Source organism: Hemicordylus capensis, chromosome 1, assembly GCF_027244095.1.
Source record: "Hemicordylus capensis ecotype Gifberg chromosome 1, rHemCap1.1.pri, whole genome shotgun sequence".
In the NCBI taxonomy this organism is placed as follows: Eukaryota; Metazoa; Chordata; class Lepidosauria; order Squamata; family Cordylidae; genus Hemicordylus; species Hemicordylus capensis.
Window position 1 is genome coordinate 2,651,526 of NC_069657.1, and position 21,982 is coordinate 2,673,507.

At 51.2% G+C, this 21,982-nt stretch overlaps 1 protein-coding gene across 1 annotated transcript; it reads left to right on the top strand.

Moving 5' to 3' along the window:
• Positions 1 to 7,579: 7,579 nt before the first annotated feature.
• On the top strand, positions 7,580 to 17,103 carry LOC128345095 (hemojuvelin-like). Its single transcript, XM_053296487.1, has 4 exons — positions 7,580 to 8,113; positions 10,325 to 10,487; positions 12,429 to 12,934; positions 14,290 to 17,103. The coding sequence occupies exons 2-4, from the start codon at positions 10,385 to 10,387 to the stop codon at positions 14,917 to 14,919; spliced, it is 1,239 nt and encodes a 412-aa protein (XP_053152462.1). The 5' UTR covers positions 7,580 to 8,113; positions 10,325 to 10,384; the 3' UTR covers positions 14,920 to 17,103.
• The last annotated feature ends 4,879 nt before the right edge of the window (positions 17,104 to 21,982 follow it).

Genomic DNA, 21,982 nt, shown 5'->3' on the forward strand with positions numbered 1-21,982 from the left:
TATAAGTCAGGGAATGTATGATTATGGGATTTGAAGCCCCAAATCTGGGGACCTTGGACTTCAGAACCCCTGATACAAAGCACCCGATGCATGCAAGCATGGTGTAGCATGGGGTAATGGTTAGAGTGTCATACAAGATGTTGGACTACAACTCCCATCATCATCCCCAGTTAGTTTCCGTAGGGGATGAAGACTGGGGGTTTTGCCACAGGCTACACAGAGCAGGGGGGTCTTGAGAAGGTTCGGGGAGGGAGGGAGGAGTATCTTTAGGTAGCAACTCAAGCTGCTTAAAATGAGCTTTATTCATTTTAAAAAAAAAATCATTCCAGTGCCTGCTGAAAAGGGCAAGGAGTCAGGCACATTGTTGCACGGAATTGTCCTGTGATAAATTATGACCTTTCTAGAGTGAAGCCTTTTCCACCAACCACAGAGGATACTTAAAAATCAGAGTACCACAAACAATTGCATTAGTGTTTCGTAGCTCTTTGGGAAAACATAGAGTGTTAAACTATTTTGGCATGTTTGCTTTTAGAAGCAAAACCTCTCAGTGCTAGGTTTTGGAAGGGAGCGACGGTGCCTGGAAAGGATCTAGGGACAAAGGGTGGGAACGTACGCTCATGGAAAAGCTCTTGCATCACATGAAAGTTGCAAATGGAGAGTTGCATCTAATAGTGAGATTATGCGGAGCATGGATGGTCTCTTCTACTTCCTATGTTTTTATTCTGATTTAGGAGAGGTGGAGGAAATGGTTCATTCTTTAGGTATTTTTGGCTCAGTAATATTTACTTCATTTCATGTAGAAAATACATACATTTGGTTTAAGTTGCTATAGGCATCTTTGTGTGAGATTGTTACACCTGTATTTGCTTGCAGAAAATAATAATAAAAGTTTAAGAGTTTGATCTTTGAAAAAGAAAAAAAGCCCGCTTGTGTGTGTGGCACCCCAAAGGAAGGCAGCTGATCCACACAATTCTTCTGACAAGCAGAGAAGAGCATCTTATCAAGCATCCATTTCCAGTCAGAAGCGCTGCACACACCCACACCCGGTGCCCAGAGCAGTGTCGAGGGTGGAACCGTGTCCTGCCACTGTGGAGGCCGGGCCCCTCCTCTGTGTCATAGTGGAGAAGATGGAGCCTTCAGTCTCTGGCAGCAGCTTTATAAGCCTGCTCCACCCCCTGCAAGCTGGACCAAGGACATAGCAAGGTTGTCAAAAACTGGAGATGAGCCCCCTGCCGCCCGTCTGTAAAGAGGCACAAAGGAGGCAGCAATCAGCAAGCTGTCACCCAGGCAGCAGCCCCCCCGCCCCCCGCTGCACCACCTCGGGTCCAGGGGGGTTTGTCTCCCCTTGGTCAACTCTAGCTATGCCAGCAGTGCCTCATCTTCATGAGCAGGGGTGGTGGGGGGCACCAAAGGAGGCAACTTGGGTTGCTCTGTTGTCTCCTGCCCCACCCAAGAACCATCTTCTCCCTCCCCTCCCCTCCCTCTCATATTTGTACACCACCCCAAACGTACCTCTCTGGGTGGTTTACAACAAAGTGAAAACAAATTAAAACACACATTAAAACAATTTAAAACCACAATCCTAGTTAAAAGGCTTGGGTGAATAAATGCATCTTTAAAGACTTTAAAAAAGCTCTCAGAGCTGACCATTTGTCAGGTAGAGCTGTGTGGTTAAATTTCTTCGCGCAGAAATGCGGCACATATCCATGGATGGCTGCTTGGGGGCATGGCCAAGAGAGGCCTCCGGAATACTCTCAAGAGCAGCATGCTCAGGGGAAAAGCCCCCAATGAACTGGGAATGCTGCTTTGCTGCTGCTGCTTCTTTTTTTTAAGGGTGCACAAGCAGTTGATAGAATCTAGTTAGTCGTATAATCAAGTTTATGGACAAAATAATATTATTGTCAAGGTCAGAGAAACAAAATCCCACATTTCCTTGACCAATCTTTCGTTAGAATGTGCAGTTCTGAAGGCCCCTGAGGGTTACTTGGCAAGCCAAAGGGAAAAGTAACTAACGGGGATGCAGCAGGGCACCATCTGGGTCTCCCTCTGTTCAGTGAGGCCTGTTACTGAACCAGGTATATTGTTCACTCTGGGCATGTGCTGAGTGCAAGACCCCCCCTCCCCTTTGTCTTGTCCACAGTGCCTGAGCATGGGCAGAGTAATAAACTTGTTCATAGCTTTGACTATAAAATTAAATAGATTCTATCAGCTGCTTGTGGAGTGTTTCTCTTGCCCTTTTATAGACACCAAGCAACAATCCAAGAAGTCTCAATTGTTTCTGACCCCATCAATGGTAACTGGACATTTTTTTTAAAAAAAATATTTATTATTACTGTTTTCTTCTTCTGAATGGGGGTCATGATGCAGGGTGGGAGGATATCCTTTCTGGAAAGTCAGCTGCTGTGTTGAAACAAAAGACCCTCATGAGAACTGTGGAGAGTATTCAAACGTTCAGTAGAAATTCCTCCGAATTTCCCCCCTCATATTCTCCCCTTGAGAAATTTCAGGAAATATTTGTGGGGCAGGGCTGCTTGTCGCTTGGCTGGTGAGCAGCATCTTCCAGGCTTCTCCAGTGCCAAGGTCCGTCACGGAGGCTCCACAAGCTGCCTGCCACCTGGTGCTTTGCTCTCTGCTTGCTCTGCTTTTGGCTGGGATCCAGTGGGCAGGTGGCTCAAGTCACCAAAGGCTTCCTGGGTCCTGGTGAATGCCACCTGCAGAGCTGCCTCCTTCTGTTGCTCTACAGCTCATCGGTTGGCAATGGAGGCTGGGGAGATGCCGGTGCATCGGCCGTGCCCCTCATCATTTTGTCCTCACAATAACCCTGAGATGGTGAGATGGAGGGTTCAAGACTAGTCCAAAGTTCCCCAGGAGGCTTGACAGACAGGGCTTCTACCCTGAATCTCCTTCGGGAGAGAAAGTGTGTGTTCACACACCAGCCAAACCTACCCCGAAGTCCCTTCAAGATCCTTGGACCTACTCCAGACACAAGTTGGGCTTTGCAAATTATTTGCAAATTCCAGCTTACCTCGAGTTATTTCCGGGTTTTCAAAATGCTGGTTTTAAGCTACTTTTTCTGGAAATGCTGGATCAAATAGAGAGAGGTGCTGGGGTAGAATCATTAGCATGATAAAGGTAAATCTAGCCAATCTATGAATGCACACCCACCCCCCCAAAGTAAAGTCACCATCTGAAAGAGCTACAGGGGGCCTCATAGCTGAGTTGAACTTTGAATCCTTGGGCCTCTCCCTCCACCAGCACTTTTTTCGGAGGCCCTGGCTGGTGTGATGCACAGTCCTGAGGGGGATGGGATGGAGGGTGTTGTGGTGCTGCTGCTTCTGCTGCTGCAGACACGGAAGCAGCTGTGCCATTGGGCAGGACGCTGGTTTTGATACTGGCATTTACTGTCGTTTCTGCCATTTACCGTAATGGGAGGAATGATGGTAACCCTGGAAGTTCAACCGGGCTCCTCCCTAGCAGTGCTGCTGCTTCAGCTTGCACAACCCTGGCACTGCAACGCCTTCACAGGTCACAGGATTGACGAGGAGAGAATGGCAGAGGGGAGTTGGGGATTGCCGGAAATCGCCTAAGGGGAAGCATCCCCCTGCGAGCAACTCCCATTTGGGGTGTGGACCACTGAGTGGCAGGGCTCTTCAGAGCTTCAGAAAGAGAATAGGCTGGATTTAAAGAGAGCCTACAGATGGTTGCTCAGTGGAGATGCAGGGGCGTAACTATCATGGGGCAAGGGGAGACAGTTGTCTGGGGGCCCACTGCCTTGGGGGGCCCCCAGAGGCAAGTCACATGACTGACCCCCCCAGCCACAAACCCGCCCAGGCTTCCTTCAGTTGTATTCATCCTCCAAAATTGATCCGAGTGTTAAGACCTGGAGCTACCAGAACAGCAGGTCTTTCTCTAGGACCATTACATGACTTGCATTGTCCACAATTTACTATCTCATAGGAACATAGGAAGCTGCCATATACTGAGTCAGACCATTGGTCTATCTAGCTCAGTATTGTCTTCACAGACTGGCAGTGGCTTCTCCAAGGTTGCAGGCAAAAATCTCTCTCAGCCCTCTCTTGGAGATGCTGCCAGGGAGAGAAATTGGAACCTTCTGCTCTTCCCAGAGCGGCTCCATCCCCTGAGGTGAATATCTTACAGTGCTCGCACATCAAGTCTCCCATTTAGATACAACCAGGTCAGACCCTGCTTAGCTATGGGGACAAGTCATGCTTGCTACCACAAGACCAGCTCTCCTATCTCACTCTCTCTTTTTGTTACCACTATTCAGCCTCATTTAAGATTTCTTTTCCTCATGAGCTTTCTTTACTTCAGTAGGGGGGCATTTTAAAATCTTGTCTCTGGGCCCACTCCAAGCTTGCTACACTCCTATGGAGATGTAAAAGGCACTCTGTACATGCTCAGAGGCATACCTTCATCTTTTAATATGATGCTACCACATATCTTTGCTTTTAACGGCCGTGCCCTGATGAAAGCTCTTGAGGCTATTCTCATGAACAGCAAAAATTGCGCTCGGCTCTCCTAGCCCGATTTTTGCTGGTCGTGTAAACCACCGGGCTTGCAGGTGAACCTGGGGGTTTACAAGCGGGTAACCCACTTAATTGCCCCTGCCCTCAGCCGAGGTTAGCGGAGCGAGCACTCCACTAACCCCATCTTTGTGCTCATGTGTTGCCGTGGTGTGGCTCCACGCCATGGCAACTTACGAGTAGACCCCCGACCGGAAGGCTAAAAAGCAGCCTCTCGGCTCAGCGGTGTCTCCAGTATGCCCCCTGCACGCACATGCAGGGCATGCTGGAGCTTCCGGGGGCTGTTTGGCTCCTGGTCCCCGCAGCCCCCACCGGCTCCGTAATGGAGCCAGCAGTCATGTGGGCGATTGCTGCAGGTGCCCAGGGCTGCTTCCCTGCTTGTCTGCAGGGAGAGCGGGCTTAGCGCACTCTCCCCGCAAACCCCACTGAGGCTCTTCTCACTGACTGTGAGAAGACCCTCCTTGTCTGCAAAGCCCCCCACCCCCCAAACAGGAGTGCAAATATCCGGAAAGGCCATCCTGCCCCTCAGACACACCCCCATTCTGGCAGATCCTGGTCCCGGATCCTCCTTTCATCCGAAAGGAACAAGGACCCAAAGGAGCCAGTGTGGCAGCTGAGCTGGCCCTACTGGGCTGTGCCAACAGGTTCGATATAGAACCGGTTCAGTCCAAAGGTTGGGGGTTGAGTCGAACCACCCTGGACCAAACACACACCCCCTGTTCGGGGGTTCGTCGAGCCTTTTCATTATTATTTTCTTTTGGGTTTCACTCACCCCCTCTGGGGGGCTTCTCTGAGGTGGTAGTGGGGGTCTGCAGAGGTCCCCCCTCCCCCCGGGGGCCTTCCTTTTTGTAAAAATCACCCAGGCTGGGCATTCTGGGCCTATTCCCCAGCGTGGGGGCCACTTTGGAGGCTGCCACGCCTGTGCAGTTGGACCCTGCACGGCCGGGTCAGGCTTTGCAGGCAAGAGCTTTCATGAGGGCATGGCTGTCTGGCAGGTCTGGAAGGAAAGCAACCCCTCAGCTCAGCTGCCCTGGCCTGCTGGCTTTGTTCCTTGAATGTCTGCTTTGCCTCTGGGTCCACCCCAAGGCCACACCCAGGAAGTTCCTTGCTTCTCATGTCTCGGGCTGGAGAGTCTCCCAAGAGTGACTGAATGTGCAGGAAGTCAGTCCCCAGGCGGCAGCAGCGTCATTCAGAGAATGGTGCTCACCTTCCCTTGGTGGAACAGGAGGAACAGATGAGAGCGAAGTTGGGGGGAGTCCGCAGAGCCAGGCCATCTCACCCTGGGACTCCAAGAGAGGCCACGGCCTGCCCCCGTGATATGGACATATCCAAGAGGAGAGGGCCCCAGTCTCCCAGTCCCTGGAAGGGCCAAGCCAGAAGTTATGGGAGAAGGAGGGGCCGCCTCACTCTTCCCGCTCTGCTGCTCACTCTTGCTCCAAACGCCTCCCTGCTGCTCGTCCACCCCTGGGGGGGGGGGAGGCAGGATGGTTCAAGGGGCCAAGCTGCATTTGTGCACCAGACCAACCTTTGGCTCAAAACCTCAGGGGTGTGTTGCTTCCCCAACCCCTTCCGGCAGCTCATTCTGCAAGCAGAAAGCTGACTGGGAACATGGCTGGGGCGGGCGGGCGGGGGAGGGAGGGAGCGCAAAGGCCAGCAAGGTCAGCGACTGCTGGGCTGGTGAGTCTCCCACAGTTGAGCTCAGTGGCAGGGCATGTGCTGTTCGCTCCAGCCAGCATGGGAAGTCCTCAGTCCATCTAGTCCAGTGTGGCCTACTCTGGCCGGTGGGGGCCTCTTCCGGCAGTGTGTCAAAGGAACACCTTGCCACAGTCTTACTCTTGTGCTGCGTCACTGGCAAAAGCCCCTCTTTCTCCCCTCTTCTTCCCATTCTTATGTTCTTCTAATTAATCTTTGGAATTCACTGCCACAAGGTGTGATTACGGCTTTAGCTGGCTGCTAGGCTTGATGGCTATGGGCTGCCCCCGAGGTGGGCTGGCTGGGAGCTGTGACTTGGTTTTGTTCTGTGTTGGGGTTTAACTCCTTGAGGTAGTTCTCATGAGCACGCTGGGGAAGGTGGGCGGGAAGGCAGGCGCCTACCTGCCTTCCCACACATGATCCCCCCTCCCCAATAAGCCCTGCCATTTGTGCAGCACACGGGCAGTGCTGCGGTCAGTGACAGAGCCGAGAGCCAGAGGAGGAAGTCCTCTGGCATCCCACAATGCACTGCCCTTTGCTCTTTTCCTCCACTGCTCGAGTGAGAATGATTTGATTCCATTCCAGAGGGCATTTTGCACCCTCTGAACTGGGACTCTTTGGTGGCGGCTGCTGCTGCTGCTTTCATATACTCTTTTCTTTTTTCCATTGCTGTGCTTTTAATATCCATTTCCTAAGCAATGTCTTAACTGCCATAAGCAGCATTTGCCCCAAATGATAAAATGCTTTCCGTTTCTGCTGTGGCCCCTGACTCCTGCGGAGTTGGATCTCCATCCACAAGCACCTTCATCTCCTTGTGGGCTCCTGGGGACAAAGAAAAATGCTCCTGTTGAGCATTTTGCCATCAGAAAGATGGAACACGTGTTGGAGAAAAGCATCGGAAACTGGAGAGGTGGAAAAGAGCATTGGCAGTTTCCACATCTGGACTGGAAATGTGGCATGGGGCGGGGGGGGGAGAGAGGGTTTCACCCTTTCCTCTTCCACTGAAGTCCTGATAAAAATCTGCCATGGAGGTGGCCATTTGTCCTGGGAGGGATGTGGCTATGGCTATCTATTGCAGCTCCCCCTCCCAAGGTGATAGCAGCTTTGAGGGGGAAGGTTTCTTCAGGACCACAGCACAAGGGGGAAGACCCTGACCCTCATCATCTCCCAAATCAGCTGCCACAGGGGGACACCTTGTGCAAGGTTCAGCTGGTTGATCATTAGCTCCTGTTGTGAGTCATGAAAGAGGGACAAAGTCTGTGACACACACACACACACACACACACACACACACACACACACACACACACGTTCAGTCAAACAGGGCCATGAATAGTTTCAGAGGTTATCACCAAGTCAGTGATGGGTACTAGAAACAGAGGAAAATGTCTTCCTTTGTGACAAAAAAGAGAAGATGGGAAGATCCTTCTTGCAGGTTGTTTTGACACTCTGAGTGGAGGGGACATGGGCACGGCTGGGGGCAAGGCAGAAAATACCGGAGACAAGATTGACGCTCTACCGAAATGGTGGGTGAGGACGCGGCACCTGAATCCTGCTAAGTGAACACTCCCAAAGGTGACAGGCATTTGACAGTCGGGAACAGGTTGCTGGTCAAGTTATTGGGCTACTTTCTTCCATGACTGATTTTGGAGATGTGAACAGGAAACCCCCCCACCCCCAGCTGCCTATGCGGAGGACACACAGCTTCTGTCTCGGCTGGCACAAGTTGCCATCAACAGGAATTTCCAGCTACAGAAGGATTTCCATTTGGGAATATCTCCAGGATCATCGGAGTGGGTCAGAGGGGTTATGAGGAAAGGAGTCTTCCAAGCGACCCATTTTTTTCAGTGAGGAAAGATCACTTCCAGCCACTTCAGGTAAGCATTGACTCTAAAGAGAAGGAGTTCCCAACCATGGGTCCCAAAATGTTGTCGGACTAGATTTCATTATTTATTTATTTATTATTTGATTTCTATACCGCCCTTCCAAAAATGGCTCAGGGCGGTTTACACAGAGAAATAATAAACAAATAAGATGGATCCCTGTCCCCAAAGGGCTCACAATCTAAAAAGAAACTTAAGCAACAGTCACTGGAGGTACTGTGCTGTGGGTGGAGAGGGCCAGTTACTCTCCCTCTGCTAAATAAAGAGAATCACCACGGTAAAAGGTGCCTCTTTGCCAAGTTAGCTTAGTCAGTGGCCAAAAGCTGGGGAGGATGAGAAGTTTAGCCCAACAGCATCTGGGAACCTGAGGTTGGAAATGCCTGTTCTAGAGGCAGGGTGGGGAGAGATTTACTTGCAGCAAAGCCTGAACAACACTCAGAAATGCCAAGTTCCATTGATTGTGGTTGTGTGGTCATAATGATGATAATAAGCATTGTACTGTATATGAACATAAGAGCAGCCCTGCTGGATCAGGCACAAGGCCCATCTAGTCCAGCATCCTGTTTCACACTGTGGCCCACCAGATGCCTCTGGGGAGCCCAAAGGCAAGATGTATGTGCATGCCCTGCTCTCCTGCTATTGCTCCCCTGCAACTGGTATTGAGAGGCATCATGCCTCTGAGGCTGGAGATGGCCCACAGCCACCAGACTAGTAACCACTGATAGACCTGTCCACCATGAATCTGTCTAATAGGGATGTGCACAAATTGATTTTTTTTGTTTCGATTTGTACCCACATTGAATTACCCCCAATTTGTTTTGGATCCAAATCTGCCCCCTGAATCACCCCAGATTCGATTTGTACCTGAATTTTCCAAATCTGAAAAGATTCAGGGCAAAAAAGGGGTCCTGGGGGCAAAAGAGTGGGGTGGATGGTAGTGCCCAATGGGTGGAAGCTACCAACCAAATTTCAATGAAATTGGGCAAAAGGGTGGTTTTTAAATGATTTTTGAAGTTTACACATCTTTAAGCTTTCCCCCATAGGAAATAATGGGGATTTCAGCAGCCTTAGTTATAACTCCCCAGTGTGTGTGTGCGGGGGGTGGCACCAGGGTGGCCCAGAGTGGGTTGTGGTGGGTGGTAGTGCCAAATGGGTGCAAGGAAGCTACCACCCAGATTTCAAAGAAATTGGGAAAAGGGGTGATTTTTAAAGAATTTTTGAAGATGGCATGTCTTTGGGGCAGATTTGGGGCAGAAAATGGGTTTTGGGGGCAGAAGAGTGGGTCAGGTGGTAGTGCCCCAATGGGTGCCTGCTACCATCCAAATTTCAAAGAGATTGGTGAAAGGGTTGGTTTTTAAAGAATTTCTGAAGTTTCTGCGGCTTTAACCTTTCCCCCATAGGGAATAATGGGGATTTCAGAAGCCTCATAACTCCACTTGGGGGGCACCAGAGTAGCCCAGAGCGAGTGGTGGTGTAGTGCACAGAGTGTGCCAACCACCCCAAACTCACAAGCCCATGGGGCACTGGGTTTTGTTGTTTCTGAGGTGTTATTCTGAGAGTAGATTCTCTGGTAGCAAAAGGGAGTGGATTCAATGTTTGTAAATAATGTTTGTTTGACTGCAGCCTCAGGAGCTGAGCCAGCCCACCCACCAATGCTCCCAAGGTCCCCCCACTGATGTCTCAATGGTAAACATACTCTGCAACCCCCCCCCCCTCAAATCGCTCTAAGGCCTTGCACACACTCAGAGGACATCGAGATGCCCCATGTGCCATGGCCGAGATGTGTGTGGTGTCCCCATGGCCTGGCACACTCATGCCTGGGCAGTGTGCCTTAGGCCGTGTGGCCATATCTTTGAAGGATTTTGGCTTACCCATACTGACCTCAGTGACCGGCCTTGATATGAGTAAGCCTGGGGAGCAAGAACCCCCAACAGGGGCTGGGCACCCCTTCTCCAATCTTTGTTTGAGAACTTGACTGCTTGGGAATCCCTGCTGGGGGCTACTGTACCTTTTAAATCGAACCCAGAACACCCACCCCATAACCCCCCCTAACCATTTACATGGATGGGGGAGACAGTGGGTTCAGGCACAGACCTTTACACCCATCCAAAGTTCCCAGGTCTGGTCTGGTGTGGTGCCGCATCTGGGAGCTATCTGGGAGGACTAATTGCAAATTCATGAGGTGCTGCTCTGCTTTACTTCCAGGGCACAAGAGGGGGAAAGGAGAGCAGAGAGCTCGTGGTGACTGGTCTCCATAGCCTCTGGATGGATCTCAGTGGGGACACAGGCCTGCTGCCCGAGGCCATGCTGCTCAGAAAGACCAGCTTCTACCTGAAAACACTCCTCCTGCTCCTGTTCTGCAGACATGGTAAGGGAATGCGGGTCAGGGCTGCCCACCAGGGAAGTCAGGACTTGGTGGGCGAGAAGGGGGAAAGGGGGACACGGTTCTGGTTGGCAGCCCCTTGTGCTGAGGGGCCACAGGGACAAGGAAGAGGCTGGCCAAACCCCCCAGCCCCATCTCCCCCTACCAGAGCCTGTTGGGGTTTCTGTCGGTGCAGCTCATTCATTTATTGCAGTAAATATTCACACTCCACCTTTCTGCACCAACAACGGGACCTCCAGGGTGGCTAACAAGCCAAATTTCAATAAAATTAAAAACACAACAAAATATTAAAGACAACACTTCAGTCAAGCTGGAAAACAAGAGATCAAGGAACCAGAGATCCATGTCCAAGGCACATCAAGACAATTTCATTTCTACCCAGCAGCACCAGGAGGATCTCAGGGAAGGCAGAACTCAGCCTCCTGGAGCAGAGAGTGCTGCAGCCCGTGGCCAAGAGAGCCCTGTCCCATGTACCCTGCCCCTGCATTTCTTTGGCTGGGCCTTTTCCAAAGCCCTGAGCAGGTGGGCAGGATCATATGCCATGGCTTCCTTCAGCCTGTATATGTCAGCAGATAAAAGCCTCCTTAGTCACTTTCCCACTAAAACGAGTTCTCTTCCAAAATAATTAGAAAAATTCAATGAAAATACTGTAGATGGTGGTAATTCAGTAGCTAGGAAAAGTGCTGGCAGATAGGAATGTTTCCTTTCTGGAAGCAAAGAGGTGCCTTGATGGTTCTCCCTATGCAAGGAAGTTACTTATTATTTATTATTATTTAACATATTTCTATACCGCCCAAACTCACATCTCTGGGCGGTTTACAACAGAAAGGTTAAAACATTAGTTAAAACGGAATAAATGATAACAGAAAAGATTGACACATTACAATGATTTAAAATTTCAAAAATATTTCAAAAACAATGTTAAGCTATTAAAACACTATTTAAGTTCCGGGGGGTGGGGGGAGGCAGCACAGAAAAGGCCCTGCTCTTTGCCTCAGCCAATCTCACATCCCAGAATGAGCAGGCACAGAGCAAGGTCTCCCCTCCAGGGATTCGGAGGCCCTTTTATGGGCCTCCAAACAGGTTCGAAAGAACAGCGGTTTGGCCAGTTCAAAGGCAGTGAGGATACCTTTAAGGGTGGGGAAGGGTGCTCTTACCCCTCCCGCCATGTTTCCCCCTCCGGTGCTGCAGTTTAAAAGGGTCCAGCAGGGCAGCAGCGTACCTCCCTGTTGCCCCATTGCCCCATCAGACTGGAAGCGACCGGAAGTACCTGGCGCGCATGCGCACCCTTGAGACGCCCCCCGCCGGTTCCGTGCACATCCCTACGCTCCTCCGGTCCTGAGGCGGTGGGGAGGACGATATGAAGAAAGGCATCCCTCTAGGTGTCCCTGGCAGGGCTCAGACTGTTCAGAGCTTTAAATGGGGGGGGCACTTGGAGATCCAGATTTGGCTCAGGGGCCACCCAAAGGCTTGATGTGACAAATCCGAGAATAAGTTATTGTGCAGTTTTAAATGCTCCCCTGGAAATATGTACTGCAAACACTGGGGGAGGACGATAACCCTACACCAGTCAAAGTCGCTCCTGACACTACTATTTGCCAACAGGACAAACATCCAGCATGCTTTGCCCTATGGGGCAAATAGCAGCTTCAGGGGAAAGCAGCACCGAGGACTTGTTAACACCCCCATCTCTGGGTGCCACAGACTCAGTTAGTGTCAGTCCCGTCCCCGCCCCCCCCGCTGCCACAGGCCACGGCTTCTAACTAGAAAAAGAGGGCAAGCCTGTTCACTGATCTTCCTTCAGTTTGGTCCTCTGGAGGTCTAATCCTGGGCACGTGATGAAGAAATGTCGCCAAGTGGGCACAGGGCACTGAGATGGGCCTCCTGCTTCTCAAGTCGTGACGCGCTTTGTTTTGCACCCCACAGCTTGTTCCCACTGCAAGATCTCGCGCTGCAACTCTGAGTACTTGGCTGCCACGGAGAACTTGCCGCCGGGTCCCAGCCGGAACGTGGCCCACTGCACTGCCTTGCGCTCCTACTCCAGCTGCACCCGCCGGACGGCCCGCACCTGCCGCGGGAACCTGGCATACCACTCGGCTGTCTACGGCATCGAAGACCTCATGATCCAGAAGAACTGCACCAGGGAAGGCCCCACCTCGCCCCCACGGCCCCAGGCGCCAGCCCCCAACCCCCAGGGCTTTGGCTCCTTGGACATCTGTGACTACGAGAGGACTTTTGCCCACAAGCACGGCTGGCCTCCCACCTACCTGCACTGCGCCATCTTTGGGGACCCCCACGTGCGGACCTTCAGTGATGAATTCCACACCTGCCACGTGGAGGGTTCCTGGCCGCTTCTGGACAACCACTATTTGTTTGCACAAGCCACTAGTCAGCCAGTAGCCAAAGGCTCAAACGCGACAGCAATCAGCAAGGTAAAAAGTGTTCCTGGCACTGGTGGTGCGAGGTGGCGAGACAGGAAGTGGCGTTTCGATCTGGGGTGGCCACTGCTGGTTCCTCACGACCCCTCCGGGAGCAGGATCCCAGGGCCGTCCCCTCTCTGCCTGGGTCCCTGGGGAGCAGCTGCCAGTCCTGCACTCCGTGGACCAAGGAGGCAGGCACCTGGCCAAGAGGCTCGTTCCAGCAGCACACGGAAGGGCCCCTGCGTTTTGCTGGGCCTGGGAAGAGGCATTCCCCTGGCTGCTTAGCAGAAGCCTGACACATTGTGTGCTGGAGGGGGGGTCGCAGGCTTGGGGGCTCTCCAGGGAGAGAAGGCGGCTCTGGGACTTTCCAGAAAGGTAGCCCCGAAGATGCCTCTTCGGGAGCTGGGTGAAATGGCAGGCTGGGAAAGCAGTGCGGGTCGAGGAGGCTGAGAGGGGGAACAGAATAACCGTTTCAGGACTGGCAGGGAGGAGGAAGCAGAGACAGGCTGGTGTGTGGCGGCCCCTCCTCTTCAGGAGCATCCCTGGGCACAGAAGCACAGATGTCCCTGCAGAGACCCTGATGGGTCCTGAGCCTGAGAGGAATCTTGGGGTTGAGGACAGCTCACTGCAAATGACGACTCAGTGTGCAGCAGCTGGGGAAAAGGCAACTTATACAAGTCTTGGTGCAGCCACGTTTGGAGTAGAGTGTGCTGTTCTGGTCACTGTGTCTCAAAAAAGGAACTTGTAGAAGTGGGAGAGATGCAGAAGAGGGCAACCAAGATGAACAGGGAGATGGAGCACCTGCCTTACGAGGTGAGGCTACAACACCTGGGGCTATTTAGCTTAGAAAAAGGGTGGCTAAGGGGGAGACATGCTAGAGGTTTGTACAATTATGCACAGTGAGGAGCGAGTGGGTCGAAAGCAGTGCTTCTTTCTCCATCACCACACTAGAACCAGGGGTTATCCCATGGAAGTGATGGCTAGTCCTGATGGTTATAGGCTACCTGCAGGCTCAGAGGCAGGATACTTGTGCATACCAGATGCAGGGGAGCAACATCATCAGAGGGCACATGTCTTCACCTCTTGCCTGTGGGCTTCCCAGAGGCATCTGGTGGGCCACTGTGGGAAACAGGATGCTGGACTAGATGGGCCTCCTTGGGCCCGACCCAGCAGGGCTGTTCTTATGCACATCTCTCCAATCCCCCTGCCTTGTGGTGGAAGGGAGTCAGTTCCCTTCTACAGAAATGCAAAATAGGTACAAGCAGACTCAAATTTTTGTACTCCCCTTTAGGAAGGTAAGTCTACTGTAATACCCCTGGACTAGATAATCACCTTGGCCACAGGCTGAACTTCTTCTCTCTTTTCAGCTCACTATCATATTTAAGAACATGAAGGAGTGCATCGACCAGACGGTATACCAGGCGGAGATAGATAACTTGCCGGCAGCCTTTGTTGACGGTTCAGTGAATGGTGGTGAGAGGCCAGGAGGGAGCAATCTGACCATCCATGAACACATCCCTGGGCGGCACGTGGAGCTCCGAGCGTCCTACATTGGCACCACCATATTTGTGCGCCAGGCAGGGAAGCAGCTGTCCTTCTCCATCCGGGCAGCCAAGGAGGTGGCCCTCTCCTTCACGGATGAGCAGGACCTGCAGCTCTGTGTGGGAGGCTGCCCCGCCAGCCAGCGCATCTCTCGAGGCAGGAGCGGTGGCAGCGGCGGCAACAGCACTGCAGCAAAGGCCCATTTGCTGTGCAAGGAGCAGCTGCCAGTCGAGGACGTTTACTTCCAGGCGTGCCTCTTTGATGTGGTGACTTCAGGTGATGCCAACTTCTCCCTGGCTGCACATGATGCCTTGGAAGATGCCAAACTGTTCCACCCAGACTCCAAGAAACTTCACATCTTTCAAAGGAACGCTGCCTCCTCTTCCGGCAGCTCAGTCTTCCTCTTCTTCCTTCTCACCCCGTCCGCCATTTCACTCTTTCAGCTGGACTTTTAGAACCCCCTCTTCTTTGGGATGAGGTGTCTTGTATGGGCCCAGGAGGCCAGCAAATGAGATTGGTTTCCCAGAAAGACTTTAGTCTGCAGAGCCGGGTCTTGCCCTCGACTCCTGCCTGTAGGCTTCCAGCGGCATCTGGTGGGCCACTGTGTGGAACAGGATGCTGGACTAGATGGGCTTCCTTGGGCCTGATCCAGTAGGGCTGTTCTTATGACCCTTCTGAAACCCTGGAGGGCCACTGTCAATCAGTGGAGAAAACCCTGTGCTAGACGAACTGATGGCCTGACTCATGATAAGGCAGCTTCCTAGGTCCTGTCCTTGAGGTCTCATGGACGCTCCTTTGCATGCATGGGCATCCAGGACTAAGAGCAGTATGAAAACGTAAGTGATAAATACATACATTGGAAATATAAAGGGGAGTGCAGGTTCTGCAAGGACAAGTTGCAACAACAAACAACAGACAACAACAACAACAACAACAACAACAACAGGTAATTCTGAGCCTCCCTGATCCAGATGCATACAATTCAGAGAGGCTATTCTCACAATGGGGAAAAACCGGGCTGAAGAAGCCCAGCCCAGTTTCCCCCCATCTTGAGAACCAGCAGGCTTGCGGACGAACCCAGTGATTCTCTGGTGGCTAGCCCACCAAAGTAGCTCCCCCTTAGCCCAGGTTAGTGGAGCGAGTGCTCCACTAACCTGAGTTTTCTGATCGTGTGCCACCAGGGCGTGGCTCCATGCCATGGTGGCACACGGGAGGCTGCAAGCAGATGATCCCCACAGATGATCAAACAGCAGCCCTGTACGGCCCCCAATCCCCACAGCTCTCACCGGCTCTGTGACGAAGCCGGGAGTCATGTGGGCAGCTGATCCAGCCGCCCAGGGTTGCTTTTTGATCATCTGTGGGGAGAGCGGGCTAAGACCATTCTCCACGCAGAACCCCTCCGGCGCTTCACACCAATCGTGTGAAGCACCTCAGAGTCTAGTTAAAGATGTAATGGGAAGGTTTAGCTGGCAACCAATCAGATCTGGGGAATGGACCTTGATTCAGTGGCATCTGGACATCAGTGCTTTGAGCTTTATTAAGGAGAGGATGAGTTGATCGAGGTCCTGAGTGATTTGTGCCGAACAGTCCCAAACAACCTTGGAAATCTCGACAGTACATTGAATGCTGTATGTCATTCCAGCTCAGCAGCTCTGTGTTTTGCCCACCACAAATTGTGGTTTCCTTAATTCCTTCTGAAAACTGGGAATTCAAAGCTATCTACAGAAATAACACACAAAGATGGAATTGCCACTTTCATTAAGTTTTGTTTTTCAAAGTCAGTGCGGAAGACGTCTCTTTGCTGCGAGCCGCTGCAAGGGTCCATTCAAGAACGAAATGAGAAAGACCCAAACAAGCCCGACTCAGACACAATTGCTTCAAATGGCTGAAGTGAAAACTGAATAAGAACCAACAAATCCTGCCGTTTCCCATATTTTGCTTTTCTGCGGAAGACCAATTTGATGTGGCCATTTTGGTCCTTTCCTGAAAGTTCAACATGTGGAACCCACTGAGTGAAGCTGAAGCAGCCGTTAATCTGAAAGTGCTTTGTAACTGGATGGCTCCCTTAAGGCTGGAGAGAGAAAATACTTTTTCAGAGAGCAGACAGTGGCTGAAGAGAAGCTGCCCTTTCTCATGGTGCTCACAGCTGTTTCTTTTGCCCCACTGTTGGCTCTGATCAAATAGGGTCCCCCCCCAGGTGTTTGATATAACAAAGAACTGCCAAGCCTGTTTAACAGGTGCAAATCCGAGAGGAGTGTAACCCGCCCCCCCATGCATAGCCACCCCCCTGTCAAACTATACCTTCAGTTCTCAGGAAAAAGAAACCCAAGCCTACCTCCAGTCTAAGGAAGACCATTTTAGGATTTCTCTGGAGAAAGAGGCGCAGGGGCACAATCCCATGGGAAGTCCTCTTACACAAATTGTGCTGAACTGAATGGGGCTTGCACAGAAGACCTTTCTGCTGGGTTGTGCCCAGAATCTCTTACTCCAGCACAAAGCTACTGATGGTTCCTCCACGACCGGTGATTTGTAGGTAACCTGTGATGACCAAAGGATTTCACTGCTGGGCTGGGAAATAGCAAAGGAGAGTAAACACAGAGTGAGATATTTAATATATTAAAGTTGCACCTTGAAGAGACTTTGCACAGTTCTGGCAGTAAATAGCCATTACTTTCTCATAGTGTGTGTTAATGTTGTCTGCTGAACATCCCCTGCATGTGATTTTTCATCCTTACTCATGAGTATTACTCATGCTCTTGTATCTTTACTCATGAGTAGAGCCCAAACTTATGAACAATGTTGCAGGTCTGTTCATGAGTAGGGATACACCTTCATTCACCAGTAAAGCCAAAACATCACTCAAAATTAGACTGTGCCCTTACTCGTTGGTAGACCCGCAACCTTGCAACCTGTGAGTAGTCTTGATCCTTACTCAGAAGTAAACCTTGCATCCTTTCTACAGAGTAGAACAACTCACAAATAAGAGTGAAGCCTACTTAGGTTTTAGGGGCTACTCATGAGCAAGGATGCACTCATAGGTAAGTTTGAAGGTCAACTTGTTAGTAAGGCTGACAGTTTTCTCACAAGTTAATATGTGGTAAAGTGTGCCATTGAATTGATGTCAAACTCCTTGTGACCACAGAGCCCTGTGGCTGTCTTTGGTAGAATCCACTTGTAAATAAGATTGAGGAGCACAAGTAAGGTCACGTCTACTCATGAGTAAGGTATAGTACATAGTGGTTGGGGAAAGAACTGTGTCTTGAAGAGATACACCTGATGATTGCCTGTCTGATGTATCTGTAAGAAGTTATTGTGGCCGGACTGGGGACCTTTTAGAATTTCTGGAAGGGCATTTACTATACAGGTGTCATTTTGAGGAAGCACTGCGCCTTGTAGAGATACATCAAACAGAAATTAATCAGGGATATGTCTAGCAGGTCATTGGGGAAACTGCACCTGCTGCATATCTGCCTGAATGCATCTCTCCCCAACCCAATGTCCAGCTGAAAGACCAAAGCAAAGTGTGGAGTCCCATTTTCCAAACCAGCATAAAATACCAAACAGTGCAAAGCATTTCCAGTTTATATGGCACAGAAGTTAAGATGGGCACTTTATGTGCTTTTTAGAGCATAGATGGAAATTGAAAGCATCTTGCCGCTATTCTTAAAGCAAAGGTGTTTGGATCTGTCAATCTGCAGGCTTTTGGAAAAGGAGAATCTGATTGGTCACTGTGGGAAAAGGACGTCTAACTGTAGTTGTTCCCCATGCTGGCCAAATGGAGCCTCCGTATTTATGAACAGTATTATATCTCTGATATAGAAAGTTCAAAGGCATTGTGTGTTCTTGCAAGCCAACCCCCGCTGCCATCTTGTCACTGCCTCAGGCGTCCTCCTTAGTTCATTGGCCACCAAATGCCCCACTTTTGGTGTGCCCCTGGCAAGTTTCCTTGCTACCTTGCTGCTACCTCCATGGAGGGAAAAAATAAGAGCCCATAAAAGGAAAGGGTGGAGGAAGGAAAATCTGTTTAACTCGAGAAGTGCCAGAGTGTTCCTAGAGTTGCCATGCCCCCACCCCGGAATTTCGGGTTTCACCCGGATTTTAAGCCTCTCACCCAGATTGCTTAGCCCACCCAGATTCTCCTGGATTTCAGCTTTCTTTCTTTTTTTTTAAGCTAAGCTCTAGGCCTTCCTTGTAGAAGTGGAGTTATGGAGCAAAACATGCCATCACTCTTCTGCTCAGAAATTATTTTCAAGCCAATTTACATGAGATGCCAATTAGGCACCCGGATTTGAAAAGCCAGAATAGGGCAACCCTACCCTAGACTCCCTCTTGTCACGCAGTTCCATTCAGAACCCGGAAGCCACTTGCCAGGGCTTGTTTCTCCCCGCAGCTCTGGCTTCTGAACCCTCAGTGGGCAAAACTGACGCTGAGCACCCTTGGTTGATTAGGGGGACCTTAGAGGTGAATAGTGCAGGAAATGCTGCATCTTTCCCACCCCCAGTCCAACACAGGATTATGCTTCAGCATATTTCTTGAATATTCAAAAACATTTGAAGAGACATTTAAAAAGTGATGAGATAAGTTATCTGATGACCAAAGGGGGAAAAAAAATTGTGGCAAAGAAGTGAAGCCCCTCATTTTCGGAGTGGAAATCTGTGCCCAGGTCAGAAGGCAGAGCCCTGTGAGAAGTGCAGGGGCACCTGTTGTGGATCAAAACTGTTTCCCGCCGCCCACCTCTTTCCCGACTTCCCAGGCCCTTTTTCTTCTAACTGTTGGTTTCTGAACTGGGTTTGTGTTGGTTTTGTTAATCCGTGAACATTTGCCATGAAAGCAGCCTCACTGCCGAAGCCCTCCCTTCCAATCCTGTGTCTCTGATCTTCCTGGCTGGCTTGCAGTGGATGAAGCTGGCCACATGGAGACCAAAGGCCAGGGGGCAGCAGGAAAGGGGAGGGCGGGGAGGCCCAGCTGCCTCTCCTTCCCAAAGCTCCGTTTGCCCCTCTCTGTCCTGCCTTGTCCCAGGGCTAATGAGAGCCACGCTGCCTGCAGGCTGCCCATTCGTCAGGTAGAGCTACGCAGCTCTACCTGACGAATGACCAGCCCGGGCTGGTGGAGAGAGGCACAAATGGAGCTCTGGGAAGCAGAAGCAGAGGTGCCGCCTTGGGCGCCCGCTTGGCTCATTAGGACCAGCCGCTGCTGGGGGGCAGTCACCCGAGTGCAGGGACTCTGATGCACTCTGTGGAGAGTTTCCCACCCTCCTCATTTCTCGTGCAAAAACAGACTTTCTAGCCCAGCTGGGCAATCCGACACAGCAGTGAGTGAAAGGGAGAGAGAGAGCTGTGTTGCGGAGGGGGGACATCGGTTCCAGGAAGAGGAAGTGGATCAATTCCCCTCTGGCCTGTTCGCTGCCCTTCCACCCACCCCGGTTTGTGTGCCAACCCTCTCCGGCCATGGCGAGCTCTCCGTACTCATTGGCCCGTGTGCACGCCAAGGCCACCTGGGCTATTGACAAAGGCAGGGAGGCAGCCGAGCACAACCCAAAGTTCACCTCTTTCTTCCCGTCTGAACTGCTGTCATTGACGTTTGCAGTTGGAAGTTGAATTCCTGGTAATCAAGGCATCAAAAGGGCAAAAAAACAAACATCATGGAAAATCTGGATCTGCTTCGAGGGTGAGAGTCTCTAATCTTGAAAGTCCACCTGGATTGTCCTGTGAAAAAGAGAGAACAGAAGGAATGACAGTGGGAAGGAAATCGCAGTGAGGTGGCACTGAGGACAATGCACTCTGCATGTGGTCAGAGGCACTCTTTATGGTTGCATCACATTTCCAAGGCTTGGCCTTAGCACGGAAAATATTGTGGTGGGGGGTGGGGGTACTCAAGCATGGTGAGCCCCTCCCCCCACCAAATGAAGCCCAGGACTTGGACATTGTCACTAGGTGATGAACCTGCTTCTGCATCCTGAGAGGAAATTCACCATGAGGTGGGAGGAGGCTTGGGAGACAGGCAGTTAATCCCTGCCCCTTTGTGGTTCCCTTTATTTCCAGCCCTCTCCCACTCTAAATCAATGACAGATTAATTTCTGACTTTGTTAAATCTGGAGAAACGAGACGTCCCTGGCGCCGGGTGACCTTTGCTGAACAAATGTAGCAGCTCGAGAACGCAATTCAGAAGTTCTGTTCAAACATGCTATTTGGATATGATCACGGCTTCCCTGTGAAATTGCAGATTTAACACTCCCCTTGCTGCTAAATGGAATTCAGTGCACGGCCTGAGAGAATGTTGCACGCTGAATTAGGGAGCCATTGTGAGAGGCAGCACGGCACACCTGTAATTTCTCTGTCCCTCTGTCTCTGCCCCCACCACACTGCAATTCTGTTTGCACACCATGTTCCAGGGGACAAACTGCATTGCTTTTGGTGGTGCTCCTGGGGGTTCATGGAGAATGTTGCAACAGAGATGAAGTGGGCGGCTGCGCTGCAAAATGTTAGGGATCTCACATGACTAAAGAAAGTCAACCAATCATGTTTTAGTTGCATAACCAGTGGCTTTTAGATGACTTCTTGCAGAGAAGTTCTCTAAAAGTTGAGGGCTTTCATCTCAGAAGAGGCATCCTCTTCACATGAGAGAGGTGGCAGGATGCCTCTATTCAGATGTGGCTTGTCCTCCACAATTTTTATAAGGATATGTATTATGGCTTGGAACTACTGGTCAGACAGACTCCAGCTGAAGACACTGGAAGAAGAAGAAGACGCCAGATTGGTGAGCCCACCCACCCCCCGCAACCACCTTTAGAGTTCTTTCTTTTAAAGAGGGCACAATTTGTGGGAAGGGATTTACGTAGGTGGGTACTAGCACTAAGGATCTGCAAACAGGTTTGACAGTTCGAGGTCAAACCGAACCACCCCCAATTTGGGCCGACCCCGGTTTGACTCCAGATGGAACCACTCCAGCCCATTTGGGGTGTCAATGAGCTCTTTAAAAATATATATCTTTTAAAAAACTTACCCCCTCTAGGTTTTTTCCCCTCCGATGTGGCCGAGGGGGGTCTATGGAGGTTCCCCCTCCCTGCAGTGGCCTCCCTTGCTTTCAAAACTGGCCCATTCAGTTATTTCCCCCTGGTGTGGTGGCCATTTTGGAGGCTGAGGTCATTTTTGAGGCATGGGCCTCTGCATGGCCTGGTGTGACCCTAGGCTGCTAGATCATTTTCTTCATCCTCCTCTCCAATCTCATTGGTGGTGTGACTCTCCCCCGCCGACTGAGGCTGAGGAGAAGCAGGGGGAAGTCATCCCGGTTGTTGCTGAGCTTTCTCATCCCTAGACTGAGGGCAGTGGTGATGGTGGACCCCAGGAGGAACCAGCAGCCCCAGTACCACCACCACCACCACCACCACCACCACCACCACCACCAAAACAGTCCCAGATCAAGAGCATCATGCTGTGGGACCACTTTGAGCTCCACCAAGGTGACCCTACACATGCTGCCTGCACCCACTGCAGGGCACAGGTCAGCAGGGTGAGGACC